At 49.2% G+C, this 21,312-nt stretch overlaps 1 protein-coding gene across 2 annotated transcripts; it reads right to left on the bottom strand.

Moving 5' to 3' along the window:
• Positions 1–420: 420 nt before the first annotated feature.
• LOC110311038 (keratin, type II cytoskeletal 2 epidermal) lies at positions 421–7,696 on the bottom strand. Of its 2 annotated transcripts, XM_021184273.1 has the most exons (11): positions 7,376–7,634; positions 6,987–7,288; positions 5,843–6,057; positions 5,505–5,565; positions 4,632–4,727; positions 4,057–4,221; positions 3,629–3,754; positions 2,801–3,021; positions 1,514–1,548; positions 1,115–1,426; positions 849–1,009 (listed from the first exon to the last, which is right to left on the bottom strand). In XM_021184273.1, the coding sequence occupies exons 1-11, from the start codon at positions 7,632–7,634 to the stop codon at positions 849–851; spliced, it is 1,953 nt and encodes a 650-aa protein (XP_021039932.1). The 2 variants fall into 2 exon arrangements, with proteins under 2 accessions (XP_021039931.1, XP_021039932.1); XM_021184272.1 differs by having other exon boundaries at positions 421–1,153; positions 1,193–1,426; positions 6,987–7,696.
• Positions 7,697–21,312: the final 13,616 nt, after the last annotated feature.

Below are 21,312 nucleotides of genomic sequence, written 5' to 3' on the forward strand. Positions count from 1 at the left end.
TGTTCTGTTTCAGCCTGGCCAGGGAGAGAACACTCATAAGGACATAAATCTGTCCTGTGCTGGGCTGAGTGTGTCCTGCCCTGAGAACTCAGCTGCAACACGTTTGGAGGCTATCCAGGGCTCAGCCAGTTTGCCCTGAGCAAAGCCGGGAAGGGCACTCTGTGGAAAATGCTTCCCAGGAAGAACACTTATGCCTAGAAAGAATTTTTCTATACATTTCCCAGCTTGCCACCCAGCAAGAAAATCCTTTCTGAGAATGTTGCACCAACCCTGACTCCAGGACCATCCCCTGTCCTCAGAAACCCCTTCCTCCAAGGCTCATCCCTCCTCCAGGAACCCCACTTTTATCATTCCAAAATGCCCTTTCTTTGTGGGCCCCACTTCTACAAAAGCTTGACATTCAGTAGACATAACACAATATCAATTGCAAATGAAGTTTATTATGCAGAGACCCAGACCCCAACACTCAGAAAGCAGAGTCCATTCAAGAGGCTATGTACAAAAAAAAAGCATAGTTCCTTAGACCACTGTTGGGGGTAGAATAGGGAGGCTACCCTGGGGTCCTCAGCACATCACCATCTGGGAAGGATGCCAGGTAGACAATGCGAGAGGCGGGAGTGGGACAACGGCTTGAAGACACACTTGGACAATGCAGATTCTTTCCCAGAACACAGTGAGTATCTCTGGCTCTAATTGCTAAGAGACATCTTTTATCACCCCCCTCTCAAAAACAAAAACAAAAAAAATCACATCAGGTGGATTACAAATACTGGGGTTAATCAGAGTTAGAGATACAGAGATAACAGCTGACATTCTGGAATCCAAGAGTAGAGAGAAAAGACCCATCTCTATCTAAAGGAGAAGGTCACACCTGAGCCACAACCTTCCCCTGACCCAGAACCTCCCTTTTCAGAGCCAGACCCTGCTCCTCCTGAGCTGGAGCCACCTCTAGAGCCTCCTCCTGAGCTGGAGCCACCTCTAGAGCCTCCTCCAGAGCTGACTCCTCCTCCTCCAGATCCCCCCCTGGAGCCTCCTCCAGAGCCGTATCCTCCTCCAGATCCTCCCCTGGAGCCTCCTCCAGAGCCATATCCTCCTCCTCCAGAGCTGGAGCCACCTCCAGAGCCGTATCCTCCTCCAGATCCCCCCCTGGAGCCTCCTCCAGAGCCGTATCCTCCTCCTCCAGAGCTGGAGCCTCCTCCAGAGCCGTATCCTCCTCCAGATCCTCCCCTGGAGCCTCCTCCAGAGCTGTATCCTCCTCCTCCAGATCCTCTGGAGCCAGAGCTTCTGCCTCCAGAGCCATAGGTGCTTCCTCCTCCTCCTCCTCCTCCTCGTCCTCCATAAGACCCTCTTCCTCCAGAACTTTGACCCCCAGAGCCGAAGCCAGCCTTAGATGCCACAGATGAGGAGATGGTGCTGCTTGTGATGGCTGTAGGAGAGATGGTATTAACCCAGGAGTTCTGACCACCCTCACCCTCCACTGCCCCATAAGAAAGGTGAATGCCCCTCTACGTACACACAGACACGTTGTCGCTGAAGTCTCCAGACATCCTGGTCAGGGAAAGAAAGAAAAGGACTTGTGAGCAGGCATCTGGATTCTGCCTGGATCCACAAAGTTGTTTTACAACTTCTACCTACCAACATTCAGTTTAGCTACTTCGGTCAGCCACACCTTCTATGCTGACAGATGACAGATGATGACAGAGATGGTGACAGACCCCACACTTGTCTACAACCTGAATCTCAGTCCATCCTGAGGTCTTGCTCCAATCAAAACAAACCCTTGCACTGTAGATCCAGAGTGGCTGAAAAGCCAAGTCACTTCCCACTGTCTACCCCAGTTTGTATTTACAGCTCAGGGAATCTACGATGCAGAGTCCGTGCCACACCCAACATTTCAAAACAAGGTCACACCATAAACATTCAGCAGAAAGAACTGCTGTCAAGCTGCCTACCTTTCCTGGGCTCCCTGCCTCCTGTTTCTACTGAAGCCTTGGCTGTTCCAACCCAGATTACAATGCCTGCCAACTCCTCATGCTCACAGGAGACATTGCCTCTCAGAGAAGCGTGTAGCAGTCACTTGGAAAAGACAGATCCTTCATCATGCTGGTTTCTGATGCCCAGAGATGCTGATACCCAGGGATGCTGATGCCCAGGGATACTAATGCCCAGGGATGCTGGTGCCCAGGGATGCTGATGCCCAGGGATGCTAATGCCCAGGGATGCTGATGCCCAAGGATGCTGATACCCTGGGATGTTGATGCCCAGGGATGTTGATGCCCCGGAGATGCTAATACCCAGGGATGTTGATACCCAGGGATGTTGATACCCAGGGTTGCTGATACCCAGGGTGTTTCCCCTTTTAATGGCTTCAGCCACCTTAAGTCCCTAAGGATGCTGGTGACAAAGCAAGCAAAGGACTCTCCTAAAAGTAGTCAAATGATTCTTTTGTCATTCTAGAAGCTTTAAAAGGACAAAGCTTGTTCCTCTGACACATTTGAAACCACGTCCCCATTCTGGATCCTATGGTGATGGGGAGGGGAGCTAGTCACCCTACAGACTTAGAGACAAACCCTTCAGCCTGTCTACCCATGTTCATGTCATTTTGTGTCTCTTTTAAAGACCAGGATGCTTAAGTGTCTGGTAACAGGCCCTACCCATCATTCTGTACAGCTTAGAGAACAAGGCTACTGCTCTCATCCCGAAAGTCTGCTTGGAGAAGCCAATTGATGCCCACCTCACTAGTCCGAGGCCCTGCCTAGAGAGCGCAGACCCTGATACCCTCCCCAGCAGTGGCCCTCACCTGCACTCTTCTCCCTCCAGCAGCTTCCTGTAGGTGGCAATCTCCACATCCAGGGCCAGCTTAGTGTTCATGAGCTCCTGGTAGTCCCTCAGTAGCCGGGTCAGTTCCTCTCGGCACTGCTGTAGGGCCTCCTCCAAGTCAGTGAGCTTGCCCCTGGCATCTTTGATGGCATGCTCTCCACGCTGCTCTGCATCTGCAATGGAGTCTTGGACACCCTTACACTGTGAGGAAAGAAGAGAAGGCTCCGTTTGTACAGAGTGGGGTCAGGCTGCTGGAGAGCATGAGAGACAGGACACTCAGCACAGGAAACCAGAATCGCTGGCCCAGGAACTCTCAGACACTCCCTTCCCCCCTCTGGAGCTAATAGATGTTGCAGGCAACTGTGCCCTGACTTGCAGCTGCCATCCCTCAGGTATCTTCCTCCGGCATGCCCTTGCCTGGACCCACAGCTTTTCCCTGCAATGCCCTTGACCCTCCCAACACAGGTAGCTCTGCTACCTATTCAGCAGGCTATGTCCCTAGCAAACAGCTGTATGGACAAGATTCAGTTTGCACCAGCCCATTCACCGCCCTTCTGTGAACACAGTCGTCACAGCTAGTGTCTAGGAGATGCACCATGCAGGAGCAGGAAGCTGTGTCTCCAACCACTGTAAGCCGAACCAAGCCAGATTTTGCTTTATTTGCGGTTGCTCAAAGGATTCTTTCCCTTCACTGGTATTCACTTCAGAACATTTCCTGAACTCCTCTAAAAGTCTAAAAGTAGAAGATTCTGTCCCTCTTGCTTTCCCCTGTGCAGAGAGAGAGACAGAGACAGAGACAGAGCCCCACCTGCTTCTTCACATGTGATATCTCCCCTTGCAGCCTCTGGATTGTGCGGTTCAACTCGCTGATTTCCATCTTGATCTCTTTCAAGCTGTCCCCGTGTTTCACAGCAGTGACCTGGAGTTCTTCATACTGATGAGGAAAAAGGGGGACTGTTTACCAGGAAGTCCATCTGAGGAAGGCTTAGCCTGAGCTAAAGAAGGCTGGTGACAGGCAAGAATTGGTCAACCACCCTGACAGTGACATCTGTACTACTCATGGCAGATGAGAAACCATCTCACATGGCCCAGAGGATTTAGTTGCTACCGTCTGCACAGCTTTAACAATGATGCTCAACTTCCATTAGGCAGACACTCCAGTGCCCTTCCTGGATGTGACCCCATTAGTGGTGTGGGGTCAGCTCAGCTGTGGCTCCCTGTGTCCCCAGGACTTGCCTTGCTGTGGTACAGCTCCTCTGACTCAGCCTTGCTCTTATGGGCGATCATCTCGTATTGACTCTGAACCTCAGCAATGATGCTGTCCAGGTCAAGGTTCCGGTTGTTGTCCATGGACAGGATGACGTTGGTGTCGGTGACATCCTGCTGTAGCTGGGACAGTTCCTACAATTCACAGGGCTATTGTCAGGATGGCAATGGTGACAGAAAGGTGTTTATGAGCATTCCAATAAAACATCTTTGCCACCGTGCCAATTTTAGAAAGATTTTAGAAAGAAACTGGTCCGTGGCCTCTGGAATGTAATGAACACAGGGAAAGTCTCTTTCCAAATGGATCTGGGCGTTCAGGGGATGGAGGAAAGAGACATTGACCTGGTATTTCCAAAGCTCATGCAACTTCAGAAAAAATTTCTCTCCCCCCAACCCTGCACTAGGGAAGCACCTTGGAGGTCTGCAGTGGCTGTGCTGAATTGAAACCAGCGAGTCAACAAACCCTGATACAGCACACTTTTCAACACTGGGAAGGACTTTTCTTTAATAGGAAGTAAGGGTTTGTTGGGGATAGCATCCTTTACCGCATCGTAGAGTGTTCTCAGGAAGTTGACTTCCTGTGCTAGTATGTCCAGCCTGGCTTGCAGCTCTGTCTTGTCCATGTAGCAACTGTCCACATCCTACAAAGAAGGATACCGACCCACCATGAATGGCCACCCGAGTGAGTCCCAGCTTCTCTCTGATGCCTCCACCCAGTGCCTGCTGGTTAACTACTCTCTCATATCCCAGCACTTCCAGAGGAGCTGTATCTCCACAGAGTCTCATTTAGCATAGGCGCGCCTCTGTGGAAGGATCCATGTTCAGATCTATCGTTCACACACTCCACCCTCGTGAGAGCTTACGATGGATGGAACATTGCCAACAAGTCTCCCTCCTGCTTAAGACGTGGTGAGTTCCCTTCAGGGGTGAGATGGTTTCTGTGGCCTCCCACCATATTCATGCCTCCCATCCTTTCTGCCCATCCAGACTCTCCCGAACTTACATGAATTGATCTCTAAAACCCTTACAGGACCTAGGCTAACACTTTACAGTCTTCTAGCTCAGTCTCTGATGAGCATAACTCATTCATAAGCAGGCATTCTTAAGAGCCCTCTTCCTCCTGTGCTTTTAAGAATAAAGTGCCTTGTTTTTTTTTCCCTTTGGCATTTTTTTCATGACAGTCTTTAAGTAGATTATTGATGAGAGATGCTCTCTCAGACACAGTAAGCAAATTGGAACATCACCTATGGAAGTTAAAACACAGAGGCCCTGTTCTTCTCAGAAGAACCAGCTCCTGGTGTGCCCCTAACCTATCTCTGGCTGTGTGCCCTCACAGTGATGTCTTAGCCACCTCTCTAGACACTGTAAGATGTGGTACAGTCCTATCCTCCCTAAGCCCAGGGTAGTCGCTCACTCACCTTTTTAATGGTCACAAAATCATTCTCTGCAGAAGTGCGCTTGTTGATCTCTTCCTCATACCTGTTGAGCCCCCAGAAGACAACTGCAGTTAGATCAGATCCCGTTGGCCAGGTTTTTTTTTTTCCTTTCCCTTTCTCTACTGGAAAATTAAACTCTCTTTAAATGCCCAGATTGAAAACATAAAAATCCAAAATGAAGGTACCTTTATATTCATTAACTCAAGCATGTTTGAGCTCCAAAACCCTGCCTTTTGTGCACTCATAAAGGAGGCCCCTCCATACCACCCTGGTGTCCCAGCCCAAGCACACTGAGCAAGTAGGTCTCCTCCGTCACCTACTTCTTCTTAAAGTCTTCCACAAGATCCTGCATGTTGTTCAGCTCTGACTCCTGTGAGGTCCTTTCTGCAGTAAGCCTGTCCATTTGCTTCTTGAGTATGCCTATGTAGGCCTGGAAGATGGGGTCCAGGTTTGTGGTGCGGCTGCCTACATCCAACTGCTGCAGGAGTTCCCATTTGGTCCGCAACACCTGGTTCTGCTGCTCCAGGAATCGCACCTACAGTGGCCAGAGGAAGAATACAGAAGGTGGGGGTCACCTTTCACACCAGGGAGCCACTCTCACCCAGAGAACCTGTAGTGCTGCTCCGGGAGACATACAAGTCACAAGTCTTCACCCTCACCACCCAAGGCAGGCTGGGAGGCACCAGGCAGAGCTTCTGAGCTCCACGACACCACACATGGAAGTTCTATAGACTTCTGACACTGCCTCTGCTCCTCTCCACTCTGCACTCTCCTACTTCAGGCTCCTCCCCAGACTTGAGGCATTCCCCTCCTCCATGCTAACATTCTTCCAAAACCCTATAAATTCTGGACCAAGAAAAAAAGCAGGCACCTGCTGTCCCAGCAGCAGATTGCATCAAATAAGAGAGTCCTGAGGACAGGCAGGGCTCCTCCCTCAGTTTTAAGAACCTTGTAAATCCTGTCTAATCCAAGGCAGAGGAACCAAGACAGCAACACCCCAAAGTGACACCAATAAAAAGTTTATGGGTCACCAAAATGAGCTGGTTCTCTGGAAGGCTAGAATTTTATTCAACCCCATAGTTATTTCAAGTATAGATTGCTGGGATTTATTGGACTAATAACAGGAGAAACAAACTCTATCCTTTCTCGCTGTCGCTTTCCAATCCTGCTGTCACCTGACCCAACCTGTTCTGTTTTTACTTGTCTATTTCAACTTTTCTATGAGATGAGAATTTTCTATAAATAGCATTTATTTGGGCTGAAAAATAAAATACAAAGAAACTGTTGAAGAAACTGTAGTCCACAAGACCAGCATCTCTCCTATTTTGGAACTTGCAAAGTCCCCTGGCTACAGTGGCCTCATCAATGACTCTTGAGGGAGAGTCTGTCCTTTCCTTTTCAGCCAGCACAGCAAGTGCAGGATCCCAGGGTCTCATGACAGAAGGTGCGGCCTCTCCCACTCACCTTGTCAATGAAAGAGGCAAATTTGTTGTTGAGGGTTTTGATCTGCTCCCGCTCCTGAGACTTCAGGTTCTGAATCTCTGGGTCTACTTTAACATCAAGAGGCTGCAAGAGGCTCTGATTGACAGACACTTCATGGATACCTCCACCAGGGAATCCTCCAGGGCCCCCAAAACCTCCAGGGCCACCTCCAAATCGGCCTCCGCCAAAGCCTCCTCCGCCAAATCCACCACCTCCGAAGCCACTGCCACCTCCGAAGCGGCTACCACCTCCAAATCCTTGGCCTCCTCCAAAGCCAGAGCCACCTCCGAAGCCAATGCTGCCTCCAAAACTGCTGCCACCTCCAAATCCTCGGCCTCCTCCGAAGCCACTGCTGCCTCCAAAGCTGCTGCCACCGTAGCCACCACTGTTGCCAGCCACGCTACTAGAGATGCTCTTGTACCCGCCGAGGCCAACAAGACTCTGACTGCCAAAGCCACCTCCACCAGAGCCTCCTCTGCCACCACCATGGCGGCTTATGCAGGAGAAGCTGGTATTTGATCTCCGGCTCCCTCCAGAGACCACAGCTGAACCACTACTGAAGCCCCTGAATCCGCCGCCTCCTCCGCCGCCTCCTCCTCTTCGGGACCTGCAGGAGATCTGGCAACTCATGATGTTTTTGCTCGGCAAGACGAGTGAATATTCCTGAGCAGATCCGAGGCTGGAGACCAAAGTGTGCTGTCGGGAGACTCACAGGGTCCCTTATATACCTGCCAACTAGGTGTTGGTGAGCTTGGGTGTGGGCCCACTTACGCATGGGTTTGGTCTGCCTGGAAGCTATTCTTGGTGAGTGATTATCAACCTAATGGCCATTAAAACATCTACTAATCAGCTCCAATCCAGAACCTGCTTTGATTTGCGAACGGCTCCTGTTTATCTGTGCATCTGTCATGCAATTTGATTTTTGTAAAATCATCAGAAGAGGAGATTAGTATTTGGGTTTCCCAACTTGGGGAAAAAAAATGTCCTGAAGAGTACGCTGCTCCCTGTTATGGACCGACCCATGGGAAGCTGGACACCACCCAGTCCTGTGTGGGCTTCCCATCTAGCTTGCCAGGGAACGGAGGTCTGGCTTGATACTCTGAGAGCATTCACTCCAAACTTCCAGCTCTCTTGCCTCCATGTGGCCCAGGAAGGGGGGCGGGGGGCACTATATACCATGACTATGGTGGAGGGACCAGCCTGTGCTTACAGAGAGAAGCTGGCCTCCGACACTGCAATGTTGCAGCCATTTATCAAACTATCTCAGCCCCTTTCTTCCCAGGCCACATCAAACATACACATAGCCAACCACTGGGGAGGGGATCATATTGGGTCCTGTCACCAGGAACTTTTTATCACCATCAATTCCATTGGGGGTTCAAAGAACAAAGGGAAGAGTTCTGTCCCGAAGTCTGTATGACTCAGGGTACATGTGAACATGTTGCTTGGAGAACCAAGTGTGGATGGACTGTTGCTCAGAAACCTTGTGATTCTGAAGGCATTAAGAAGGCAGGCTCTTCACTGACTTTCAAAGATCGGTGAGCTTGGGAAACCCCAGACAGTCTATCCAAATGTTGCCAGCCACACAGAACACTCATTAACACCCAATTCAGACACAGTTTCTCCTGTCAAGACAGCTATGCATATAAGACAGACGCTGTGGAGAAATAGAAGCAACTCAAAGTCAGAGACTCTGGACTTAAATCTTAATTTTGCCATCGTTCTGGCTGTATGACCTTTGCCATCGTTCTGGCTGAATGACCTTTGCCATCGTTCTGTCTGTATGACCTTGGATGGAACTTTGAGTCTTTGTTTGCCTTAGCTATGGGGTAGGAAACTGGTATGTAATGTCTTTTGTTTTGGTTCGGGTTTTTTTTTTGTTTTTGTTTTTTGAAACAGGGTTTCTCTGTATAGCCCTGGCTGTCCTGGAACTCACTCTGTAGACCAGGCTGGCCTCAAACTCAGAAATCCTCCTGCCTCTGCCTCCCAAGTGCTGGGATTAAAGGCATGCACCACCATTGCCCAGCATGTAATGTCTTGATAACCATGCTGTTGTAAATATTAAATGATGTTATTTTGAGTGAGACAAAGATATTTTCCTTTCCTTTCAACCTTGGTGAGCTAGTCTCTCTTCTAATGGCCTAGCTCACACTTTCGTCATGACGGAGAGAAATGGTGCTGGAAACTCATGTTGTTCTGTGAGCCTCAGTTGCTCAGTTTCCTCAACTATCAAAAAGTAAGGGGAGGACAAAGAAAAGAAGAGGAGGAGGAGGAGGAAGAGGAATGGAAGGAGAAGGAAGAGCAATTGAGGAAGAAGGGGAAGAAGGAGGGGAAGGGAAAGAGGAAGAAGATGGGGGAGGTAGAGGAGGAGGAGAAAGGAGGAGGAGGAGGAGAAAGAGAAGGAGAAGAAGAAGGAGAAGGAGAAGGAGAAGGAGAAGGAGAAGGAGAAGGAGAAGGAGAAGGAGAAGGAGAAGGAGAAGGAGAAGGAGAAGGAGAAGGAGAAGGAGAAGGAGAAGGAGAAGGAGAAGGAGAAGAAGAAAATGTGCATGTACCAGAGTACAAGACATGGTTTCTAGTTCATATTGAAACCCAATGGATTTTATTCACCTCCCGGTTTTCCCCCTTCTCAGCCCTGTGTGGTAACTATACAGCAGGGGTGGGAACAGAGATAAGAAGTGGGGAACTCCTGGAGCTATTTCATTTGCTGTAGAGGAATGCTGAACAAAGCAGTCCAAGAGTCTCCTCGATTTTTTTCCAAACCAGGTTATATAATTACAATCATGCAAATATACTATAAACCTAAAAGCTCTGGAGTCTCAATCCAAAGCCAAATGTGTCATTATCTATGGATATCTAAGCAACGCCCTAATTGTCCATTACTCCACTCTGACTCTGCCTGGGCCGTGCCAGCTTCAGAGGGGTCCGAAGTGAAGAAAGGGAGAGACCATTTAGTGAGTGTTTCTGCGTCCTGGTTTTGTGGTTGACATGAACATTTTAATTTTGTCCTCACCAATCTTGCAGCTCTCTCGGCCAAGCACCTGAGTCTCTGGTGTGTGAAAACCTACTGGAAGGACACTCCTTCTCCTCTACTGAAGTGTGGTAGTTAGAACCATTGGAACTTGGATATTGCCTAAGATTTTATTTCTATGTAGGTTTTTTAATTTCACATTTAAAAAAAAAACAAGAACTTTAATGCTCTTTTTAAAATATCATGTTTTGCATTCTTCGAAGGGATGGATCTTGGTCTGGCTATGGTTTTGATGTTTATGCCCATGGGAACCATTGTCCCAGATAGTCACTGTGCCATGAGGACATTAACCTACTGGTGGAAATGACAGCTCTTGTCCCTCGGAACAGAACAGGAACCCTGTGGAACAAACCCCTTCCACTGGGTTCCTTTTTTCAATAAGCTGCCAGCAAGCCCAAGTTTCTGATGTTTCTCATGGGTTTGCAGAAGGCTGTCTGTAGGCCAGTGGAGCAACACTAACCCCTCAGGGATAAGTGGAGGGGAAGTCGGTTCTTTAGCCTACAGAAAACAATCTAAGCCAGGTGTGACAGCAGAGAGAAGTCTCATACTCCACATCCCCTTAGCAGCAAGTCCCTGTCCCTTATAGCCTCCCCGGGGCCAACCTTCCTTATGTTATAATGAACTTGCCCCTAGACTTAAGCACAAGAGAACCAAGATCATACTCACCTTTACCAGAAACCTCCATAACCCCCGAAATAAGCCTGTAACCAAAACTCGTCCCTAGAGTTTGGTTTGGGACAGCAGGGTGACCCTGGTGCAGGACTACAGTGGTCACCCTGCCTGAGCCTGAGCCTTCAAAGCCTCTCATGGAGTCCCTGGCCATCCCACCGTGGGAGTCCCTGATGTTCCCACTGTGGGCATGGTCACAGGTTTCTATGTCACTCTAGCACAATCCCCTCTTCATACCTTTGAGCAAGCTCATGTCCCTTTCCTGAGGTCTGTGCATTAGCTGAACAGAGTACCCGAACTCTCAAGATAGAGAGAAGTGTTTGGGGTTTTAAAGTAAATATAAAACAACACCACAGCTCCTCCTTCCTCCTCCTCCTCCTCCTCCTCCTTCCCCTGTGTGCTGAAATTGACAAAAGGCAAGAGTGATGCCAGTTGTGTCCCAAGGTGGTCAGCATACCCGGGTTGCCTGCAGCTTACTTCTGCTTCAATCAGAGCACCAACATGCTGCTCCAAAGAGCACCATGGCAGAGCCAGTGGCTCCAAGGAAAGGTGGGACAGAGCCTGGCAGACTCCCAGCAGGAGCCACTTGCTCAACGTCTCCCTGCAGGGCCTTTCTTTGTAAACGATTATTCTAAAGCTGCTTACTCAGTCCAAGTCCAGCCCCTGACCCAGTTCCCCATCCCAACTCCAGCCTCCCCTTCCTGTCTTACCTAACCTGTTCTTTTTCAGTGGTTTTGGGCTTTTGTTTGATTTCTGTTTGCCCCCTTTTAAAAATATGTGGCTGATGATTTTAAAGGATCCTGGCCAAACCAGCTGTTACTGAAAAGGTTAGCTGGCAGTTCCCACAAGCCTCACTCTGTGAGACAGTCCCGGAATGAGGACATTCCAGGACACACATGCCAGACCTCTGGAGAAAGCAGGGTGTGCGAGCTTCAGAAGCAGGGGGACAATGACGACAGGGACAGGCCCAGTGGCATTTGACAAGCAGGCATTTGACACACATTTGTGAAATATGCAATATTGCAACAATTAGTGGAAAACAAACCAATTAGTCAGTGAAGAAAGGCACCAGCACAAAACGTGGCTTATGCTAGGCAATGAATGGCATCATTTCATTTCTCCTTGCTATCGACATACACAACATATGTAACAATTTTAATTAATGTGTGTGTGTGTGCTATGTGTGTATATATGTGTGTATGTGTGTATATGTGTGCATGTGTGTGCGTGTGTGCATGTGTGTGCGTATATGTGTATGTGTGTATGTGTGTGTATATATATATATGTGTGCATGTGTGTGCGTGTGTATGTGTGTATATGTGTGTATGTGTGTATGTATGTATGTGTCTGTATGTGTGCGTGCATGTGTGTATGTGTGTATGTGTCTTTATGTGTGCGTGCATGTGTGTATGTGTGTACACGTGTGTGTGTGTGTGTGTGTGTGTGTGGAAATGCGGTCCCATAACCCAAGCTACCACTGGACTCAGATATCTTCCTGCTCTAGACTCTCAAGTGTGAGGATTATAGGCATATACTATCATGCCCAGCTTCTTTCTGGCCTAGAAAACTGCAAGTACTGTATTGTGAATTTGTTCTCTACATGATGGATCTATAGCTCCATCAACTCAGCTTCTTCTGTAAATAACTGGCTAAGGTGCGACAACATGAGTATATCTGTGGCCCGGGACCTTTGTTCACACAGGGAGCTACAAAGGGTCTTCCTGGACAGCCCTGCTGTTCCAGCCCCAATCCTCCCTCCAGCCACAGGGTTTCCCTGGACTATGGACTCTGCTGCCAGATCTGGGCACTTACTATTATCCATTTCCTGCGGAGCCACTCAAACCTGGAAGAACCAGATATCCCATGCCACCCTGGTCAGGATCAGAACAGAAGCATCACCACAGCCATGTGCCCATGCCCTCCTCACGCTTCATAGACCTCCCAGGTGTCTCCAGGTTCAGTGTTGCCCCCTTTCTCACCCAGCTCCTCAGAGGTGGGGAGCCCTCCAATCCCATACTGTACTGACTCCCCTGGTGGTCAGAATTCACATCCAACCTCCCTTCCCCTCCAGCACCAGTGGGAAGAAGTCGTCTTGTCAGAACCCTGTCTTGCCCCCATGTGGATCTTTGTAGGCAGAAGCTGGTGGAGCAACGTTGCACCCTCTCAGTAAAATGAGTCAAAATATGCATTAAAACAACTTTTATTTTAGAAGCCAAAACTCAAGTGGTTTCTGTTGCTCAGCCTAGCAATAAACTTTAAAAAAAAAAAATTTAAAGACAGCCACCAGCTTCTTCCTGGGCAAGTCGTTTGCTGTAAGGATTTCTGGAAAAGACACACCACCAGTCAGAATTCTTTGCACAGCTTTTTGTTTCTTGACATCCAAAACAGCAGACCTTGCAAATTTTTCTTTAAAAACCTTTTAAATACAAAATGAAACAAAGGATGTGAACAAAACCATTGCCCGTTAAGCGATTAAAAATAGACCTAGTACAGTCATTCTTCCAGGATGTATTAAATTTATGACCTGAGTTATATTTTTATGAGCTTTCGGCACACTTTACAGCCCATTGAGTATTCAAAAAGTGTGCTCACCTCTGACTAGCAGACTTTTACAAGGGAAGCTGGATGATGACCCAGGAAGCATGTGTTTAGGAGCACAGGTCAAGTCCTTGTAAGGACTGAAGGGCTTGGTGGCCATCAGGGAGAGCCTTGGAGAAGGTGTCAGGGGACCTGCATTCTACTTGCCGTCCTGGGCTCTCCTGACTCGTGACCACTCTGGGCTAGCACCTAACTATTCTGGGCTTTGGGTTCCTCTGTGAAACATGGCTGCTGTACCTACCGATCCAACAGGCTCAGATGCCAACAGTGCTTCAAGCACTTTCAGAGCTGAGGCAACTCCAGGGCAGCCTGGGAATGATATGCAGAGCCAGCCCTGCGTCCACCCAGTCCCAGCCAATGACAAAGGACCCAGAGACCTCAGGAGACATGCAGAGGGGAGAGGAAGGGACAGCTACCAGGTGCCACCAGCTGGTGATGGGGTTTCTCTGTGGGGTAGACAGTTAGGATCCGAAAGGACAGCCTCCTAGTATTTGATACCCCAACTGTGGGTGGGCTCCTAGGGGATGGTCATCCCTGTTTGTTCACAGATGTCTAAAGCAGATCCACTCAATGATGTCTCCTGGAAACTCCTTTGGGTCCCTCTGACCTAGCTCCACTCTTCCAGTCTCTTTTCTCAGGATCCTCCTTCTCCAGGGCACCAGGGCAGACTGGCAATTTCACCTCCCCTCTGGGATACCTACCACACTCATCATGCAGGAATACATTAAAGAAATCTCAAAAGGATCAGAGTCTCTCAACATATATAATCAGCCTCAAGTCTTCTTCTCCCTTGGACACTTGTGTCCGAAGCTCACCTCCACACCTGCCTTATTTGGGTCTGCACGCGTCTGTGCTGTGTCTCCCACACCAAGCAAGATCCAAAGATGCAGATGTCATCAAGTGTCCAGACAGCATCCTCACAGCAGAAGGTTTATCTCCATACCAGCCATTCACTGTCAAGCAGAAATAATGCCTCTCTGGTAAGAAAACTTACAATGTCAGAATTTTACGATGAAGATGTTATAGCAGGCTTGTTCAGGCAAATCCACGAAGCCATTTCATTGCCAACATACATTGCCCTGCTCAGTGCTGATGCTGGAAAGCAGCAGGGCCCAGTTTCACCCTTTCCCCAGGCTCCTCCCACCTCACAGAGGAGACAGCATCTTGAGATACTGTCTCTCCCAGAAACAGAAGCAGCTGGCTGAAGCAGTTTCTCCATTTTACTTCAGCATCCTTGGTGGGGCCTCTGTGTGTGTGTGTGTGTGTGTGTGTGTGTGTGTGTGTGTGTGTTGTGTGCATGTGTGTGCATGTGTGAGTGTGTGGTGTGCTTGCGTGTACACATATGTGTATGTCTGTGCATGAAAGTGTATGTGCACAAGTGTGTGTGCACATGAGTGTGTGTTCATGAGTGTGTGTGTGCAAGTGTATGTGTGTGTGAGTGTATGTGCATGAGTATGTGTGTGCATGAATGTGTGTATGGATATGTGTTTGCATAAGTATGTGTGTTTGTGAGTGTGTGTGTGCACATGAGTGTGTGTTCATGAGTGTACATGTGCGTATATATGTGTGTATGAATGTGTGTTCATGAGTGTGTGTGTTCTTTCCTACTCTCATCCTTAGTCTGCTAACACCCTCATGAGAGGAGAATCATGAGAGAATGTTAAATAGTGACAGGAGAGTCTCTCCAGGCATGTGAGGTCTGTGCCCAGGACATCTGCTTGTGGTGTTCATCACAGAATTCTCAACACCTTAGTGAACTCCAGATGGTTGGTGGCACTGTGTGTTCGCCCTCCCGACTTCCTCTACAACCTGCCCTTCCTCTGCCTAAGCCCGCTCCACTCACAGCCCTGGAGCTGCTAACCCTGACTGTTGCCTTTATTCCTTTATACTAATGCCCTAATGCCCCCTGTTTCGTTCTATCACCCCTTCCCTTCATTTCCCCTTATTCTCTTACACCAGATCCTAAGTGCCAATGAGCACATGGTGTTCTCAGATCACAGACTTCTCAGCATGGTTCTAACGCAGGAGTCTCAGGGCAATCTGTGCAAAGCTGGATGCTGACCCAGGAGCATTTTCTTCCTGGAGGAGGAATCTCACATGTTCACGGGCTTCATGACCTACATGCATAGCCTGTGTCCTGAGCTGTCCTCACTTCCCTGCGTTTCTCACCAACTGCTCCAGGCTGTGGCTCCCAGAACCAACTTCAGCACATGACAGAGCCTAAGCAGTATCTTGATTGGCTGTCTTCTCCTAGGCCACTGCTCTCCAAGCACATACCAAGACACGTGTGGAAAGAACTTTGCTGTGTCTGAACTCTTGGTTTCTGCTCACACCCTGGAGGGTGGAGACGGAGGGTGGGCCAGCACAGGGTGGGAGGGGCTGCAGGGAGTGTTAGGGCCACAGGACTAGGCGAGAGAATTGCAAATTGTCAGGTTGAAAGTGAGGAGAAAGAGTGGACCCCTGTTCCTTGGCATATGCCACACAATGGAAGAGACTGGGAGTCTTGTCATCCTTTCTCTCTGTGAAGAAAGGGCATAGCTTACCTCATGTTGGGTGTGTGGCATCAGCAGGAAACTCCCATGGGGTTTTTTAAGGACATGTTTCAGAGGCCCTTGTCCTATTGAGTTTGGAAACATAAAAACAACGTTGGCCTGAGCCCAGTGACAGTCTGAAGACAAAGGGTTCACAGAAGAGATAATGGCCTGAATTACCCCTAAGCCTTGCTTTGGGAGTCTGGCATAAAGCTGGGCTACCACCACATCATAGGGAGTTCCCAAAATCCTTGGAGGAGGTCGTGACAGCTGAGGGAAGACTGGAAGACAGAGCTCAAAGTCCCGCATGCTAGAGTTCGGATGGGTCCACTGGATGGATGCATGAATAAATGAATGAATGAATGGGGGAGGGAGGAAAGGACGGGAGCACCTGGTAAGCAGGGAGCCAGCCACTGCCTACTGCCAACTGCTAGTGCTGAGAGATGAGCACATTTGCCCAGCTCCTCCCTCAAATCTGATCTCTTACTCACTGTACAGCCTCCTGGGTTCTTCCTTCAGTTCCTTCCTCCCTAGATGAGCTCTGAGACACTGAATCTAGCTCCCACCTGAGCATGCTCCTCCTACAAGAAATACCTGCCCCAGCCCCTTGGTCTGGCCTGACCCCACAGCCCTGCTGCCTGGCCCCACAGCTCTGCTGCCTGGCCCCACAGCCCTGCTGCCTGACCCCACAGCCCTGCTGCCTGACCCCACAGCCCTGCTGCCTGGCCCCACAGCCCTGCTGCCTGGCCCCACAGTACTATTGCCTGGCCCCATGGCCCTCATCACAAAACATCACACTAGATCTGGCAGTGACTCACTTTACCTTGAAAAGTAGATTTCAACTTTGTCCCAAATGTGGGCACCCGTCTTCCACCTAAGGGTGGGCAGTCATGTTCCCCACTTCCCCTATGGCATGGGGAAGTAGTGTTGCCCAGCAGTGAGAAGGGCTGCTCTCTGTCATTTGGGGCTTTTTTCCCCCTAGTCCCAATATTTCTTTTCAATGCCTGCAATATCCCCAGAGTAATTATTTTGAGGGATTACTGATTTAGGAACTAAAGCTATGATTCTAATCCTGTCATGAGTCCCTTTAATGAACATAGCAGAGGTGCCGTCCCGAGGCCAGACTATCTGAAGGAGAGTAAACAGGAGGTGTAGACACTCCCCCCGAGTTCTCCTCCAGTTCTACTAAATAAAGGGCATGTACCTACCCTGCACAGCTGGACTGAGGCATGACTTCATCGGTTGTAAGCCTCTCGACCTCCTCACAAAGGCTCATTGTCACCTGGCCTGTAAAGAGGAGATAACAATGCCAGGATTAGCTAAGGGACCATAGTGCCCACAGCACTCAGCACAGCTCCCAGTGCAAAACAAGCACCGTCCCCTTGGTTTGCCCAAGTTAGAGACGTTCTAAGTGTGATAACAAGCTGGAAACACCCACATCTCAGAGCTTCATCTTGCTGCCTGGTGGGACACCCCTCACCCATGGTATATAAGCCCATCTCCCAGACCCTCACCATCCTTGCATTCTTCCCTTCTTGCCAATCCCAGTTAGCTCTGAGCTCCTCCCTGAGGGTGTCATTATATAGCAGCTCTCTCTCTCTCTCTCTCTCTCTCTCTCTCTGTGTGTGTGTGTGTGTGCGTGTGCGTGTGCGTGTGCGTGTGTGTGTGTGTGTACACTCTCACAGAATGCTGGGGAGGTGCCTATAGAGGCCAGAAGAGGCCAGCTTCTCCTGAAGCTGGGGTTACAGGCAGCTGTGAGCTAACCCACATGAGGCCTGAGGGTTCAGGCCTCAACCCTCAGGTGTTGAGGCCTGAACTCTGGTTCTCTGGAAGAGCACCAAGCACTCTTAAGTGAGGAGCCACCTCTCCAGCCGAGCTTTTGCTTCTAAAAGAGCTTTTTATTCTGATTTTAGCTGCACATATTATGAAGCACGGTGCAATATGACTCACTACAGGTGACCATGTGTACTGATCAAGCAGAGGCGTTAGCATTTCTGCACAAAGGAGGGTACTTGAGACATTCCAAAGGATGGGCAGGACACACCTCTTGGCCACCGAGGAAGTGGCCCTTCCCAGAAACCCCAGATGCAGCTGATCCCACACTCAGTACCTTGTCAAGGAGGAGCAGGGACAAGGTCCCCTTCGTGATAACTGCAGGTCACCCTGCGTGTTATTTGCTTTGACAACCTCCTTCTGAAATGATGACAGTCAATACTAAATCTTCACACACCAGTAGGGCATCTCCCAGAGCAGGAGCTGCTGACAACCACACAGCCCACATCTGTCTGGGAGCCCGACTTCTGTCAGCTCCACCCTCTCTGGGCCCAATTCTCCCTGCTGAGAGGCAAAAAATCAAAACAACAACAAGAACAACAAAAAAAAAAAAAAAAAAAAAAAACCCAGAGCCAAAGTGTTCTGCCCCTTGCTGGGCTCTCTCCCTTCTGGCCTCTGCTCAACAGCTCAGAAAGCCGGCAGAGACTGATCATCTTAGCTGCTTGCTGTTTTCATGGTTAAGAGGAAGATACTGCTTCAATAAGACCAAGCACATGTGATCCCATCAAGACTGGATGAGGCAATCCAGTAGGGGGGAAAGCATCCATAAACAGGCAGAAGAGTCAGAGGCAAACCCTTCTCCCACTATTAGGGTTTCTTCAGGAACATCAAGCTACTTAGCCATAACTTATATGCAGAGGACCTCAGTCAGACCCCTTACTAGACCCTGGTCTCTGCCAGCCCCCGTGAGTCCCAGTCAGTTATCCCAAGAGCTGTGTTCTCCTGGTGTCCCTGACCATAGCTTGTTATGCTGGATTTGGTTGATGTCCCTGGAAGGCTCGCTATTTTCTGAGAGGAAGCAGAGGTGGGGTGGGTCTGGGCGAGAGGAGAGGTGAGGAGGAGAGACTTGGAAAGGGAAGGAGGAGAAACTGTGGTCAAGATGTGAGATGATGTAGTATGTAAGAGAAGAAATTGTATTATAAAGAGAGAAAAGCAAAACAAAATGAAAACCAGGTATGTCTAAAAAAAAAAAAAAACTTCAACTTCTTTACTTTGCATACTTTTAATTTTAATTTCAAAACAAAACAATTAAAAAAACACACAATACACAACACCCAACCCTGCTATTCTGTGGGAGGGGATCTTCCTGCCTTAAGGCACAAGAACAGAATAGAAGAGATTCTTGTAGTCATGAGCCAGGCGGGTCGGGGCCAGTCAAGACTGCTGGGGGAGCCACAGGGATACTATACAGAGGGCATGGGCTTCCCAGGAGCCTTTAATCCACATCTTCCGTGTGAGAAGCATCCTTACTGCCCTCAAGTGGGTGGGGGCTCTCATCAGAAACAGCAGCACTGGGCTCTTCCACAGTGACCTCATCTTCATCAATGCCTGGGCCTACTTTAATCATGTGGTTGGCATGGTTTTAATCCCCATCAACCAATCTCTGAGTCCCAGGTCTTAGTAAATACCAAGTCAACTGGTGCTATGGAGTTGAACTGCTCAACAAGAAAGGTATAAAAAGGATTTTAATTCTAAGAAAACTTTGTCTTCAATGAAAATTAAATTGAGAGAGAGAGAGAGAGAGAGAGAGAGAGAGAGAGAGAGAGAGAGAGAGAGAGAGAGTCTGATGCCCCAGCCCAGCTGCTCCCTCACCAGGCTGCACCAGCTCAGGAGCACTAATTTCACAGCCAGAACAAAGGCTAGGGAGTCCAAAGGCAGGGGCCTAATAAACACTGCAGTCAACACTCAATTACACGTAATGATGGAAAAGAGGGAGCATGCAGTTGAGTTCTTCACAACTGTCTAAATCTTTCATTGCATTGCTTCCTTCCCTTGGGGCTGTCAGCAAACCCGACCAGCCGCACCTTGCACCTTGCCTGTCAATGGGTGGGCTGACGATGAATTGCGTTCAGGAGCCCCACCCTACCTGAGCCATCACAGGCTGGCGACAGCTTTACTGTGAAAAAACTGCATTGTCCCCTACTCCTGCTAAACATGCACCTGTCTGTGGTGGCACGTGGCAGGCCACAAGTACCAGTGAGGTAGCCTTGTGTCAGCACGCCCCTTGCCTCCACGCCTGATGTCTTTACCCCAGAAATCCTTTTTATCCACTATCAAGAGAGGATGGGTGAGGGGATGCAGCCAGCAAACCAGAGCACTCCTCTAGGGACTCAGAGGGCTCTCCCTAATGCAAGCACGCCTTAGCATTTAGCCCAGTGGGGATGAAGACACCCAACTGTTTCGTATGTGACTTCATTAGCATTCGTTCTTTCTTCTGGGGACACAGAGATAGACATCACTCTCTTCTCTTGCCTGGAATGTTCTTTCAGCATCAGCAAGTATGGGACAAGAGGAAATCAACTCTGCTGACATCAGAAGAAACTTACGCTTGATAGTGAAAGGACCAGCTAGTGGCCATGTTGTGTAAAGAGTAGAAGAGAGAATATAAAACTGATTGTGTGGGATTTGGAAACCAAGCTAACCTAGGCCTCACCTCCCATGCCTCTTCTACCATTCTGGGACAGATAGGTGACAACCATCCAGACTAGAGATTGCCTGACAGGCTCTTCTTTGGGGGTGAGAAATGCCTGGGACCCCACTCACCCATCCCGCCTCCACCCAAGACCATGACCCACCCTCCAAGACCCAAGCCAGACAGGATCTCTTCTGGACTGGTGGACCCTGACCTGTGCCAATGGGGTCCTTCCCTCTAGTTCATGTCTGTTCCAGTCACTGAACCACAAGCCCTCTCTGCTCCCCTGTAGGAAGATACACACTCTGTCGTACTCTTGGGATGAAAAGATGAAGACACGGTTCCCTCCCACAAGAGATTCATTAGCCCATGGGTGAAAGACTCGTGAGCAAGAACACCACACAGATGCATAGTGTGGAGATGGTGTGCTGGCCGGGTTTTAACAGCTGCTCTCTGGTGGAAGAAAGCCCTGATTTGGAGTATTTTCTAATCTGTGCGGTGATATAAAAACAGGCCCCAAAGCTGACTTTGATCTATCACATGATGTGGTGGAATATAGCTAAAAGCAGAGGCCCTCGGCTGGACTTCATGAGCTGACACATCACCAGATATACCTATCAGGAGCAAGAAAATGGAGGTAGTAAGGTGATACAGGAGTCGGAAAAGGAGGTACATCCGTGAGCTTGTTTTCAAAGGATGGATAAGTATCATGCACTGAAAAGGGAGAGAACTCTAAGATGAAGAAACACTTGAATAAAGCTGCATAGGTTTGGTTTGTTTAGTAGGTAAGAGTACCACACCTCTGCCCAGGCCAGGCCTGGGCAAGAACTAAGTTGGTAGTAACATTCCCAATAGGCAGATGTGAAAAGGTCCCATGTAGATTCTCAGCCAGGACCCCATAACCTTGCCTACCTTTATCAACTCCAGCAGGGCCCCTGTGGGATCTCAGGAGAACCTTCTTGGTGTACCTGCAGGGGCATCTGTCATGACAGGAGTATCTGAGGCAGAGAGTCTCAG

This window comes from Mus caroli, chromosome 15 (genome assembly GCF_900094665.2).
Source record: "Mus caroli chromosome 15, CAROLI_EIJ_v1.1, whole genome shotgun sequence".
Lineage (NCBI taxonomy): Eukaryota > Metazoa > Chordata > Mammalia > Rodentia > Muridae > Mus > Mus caroli.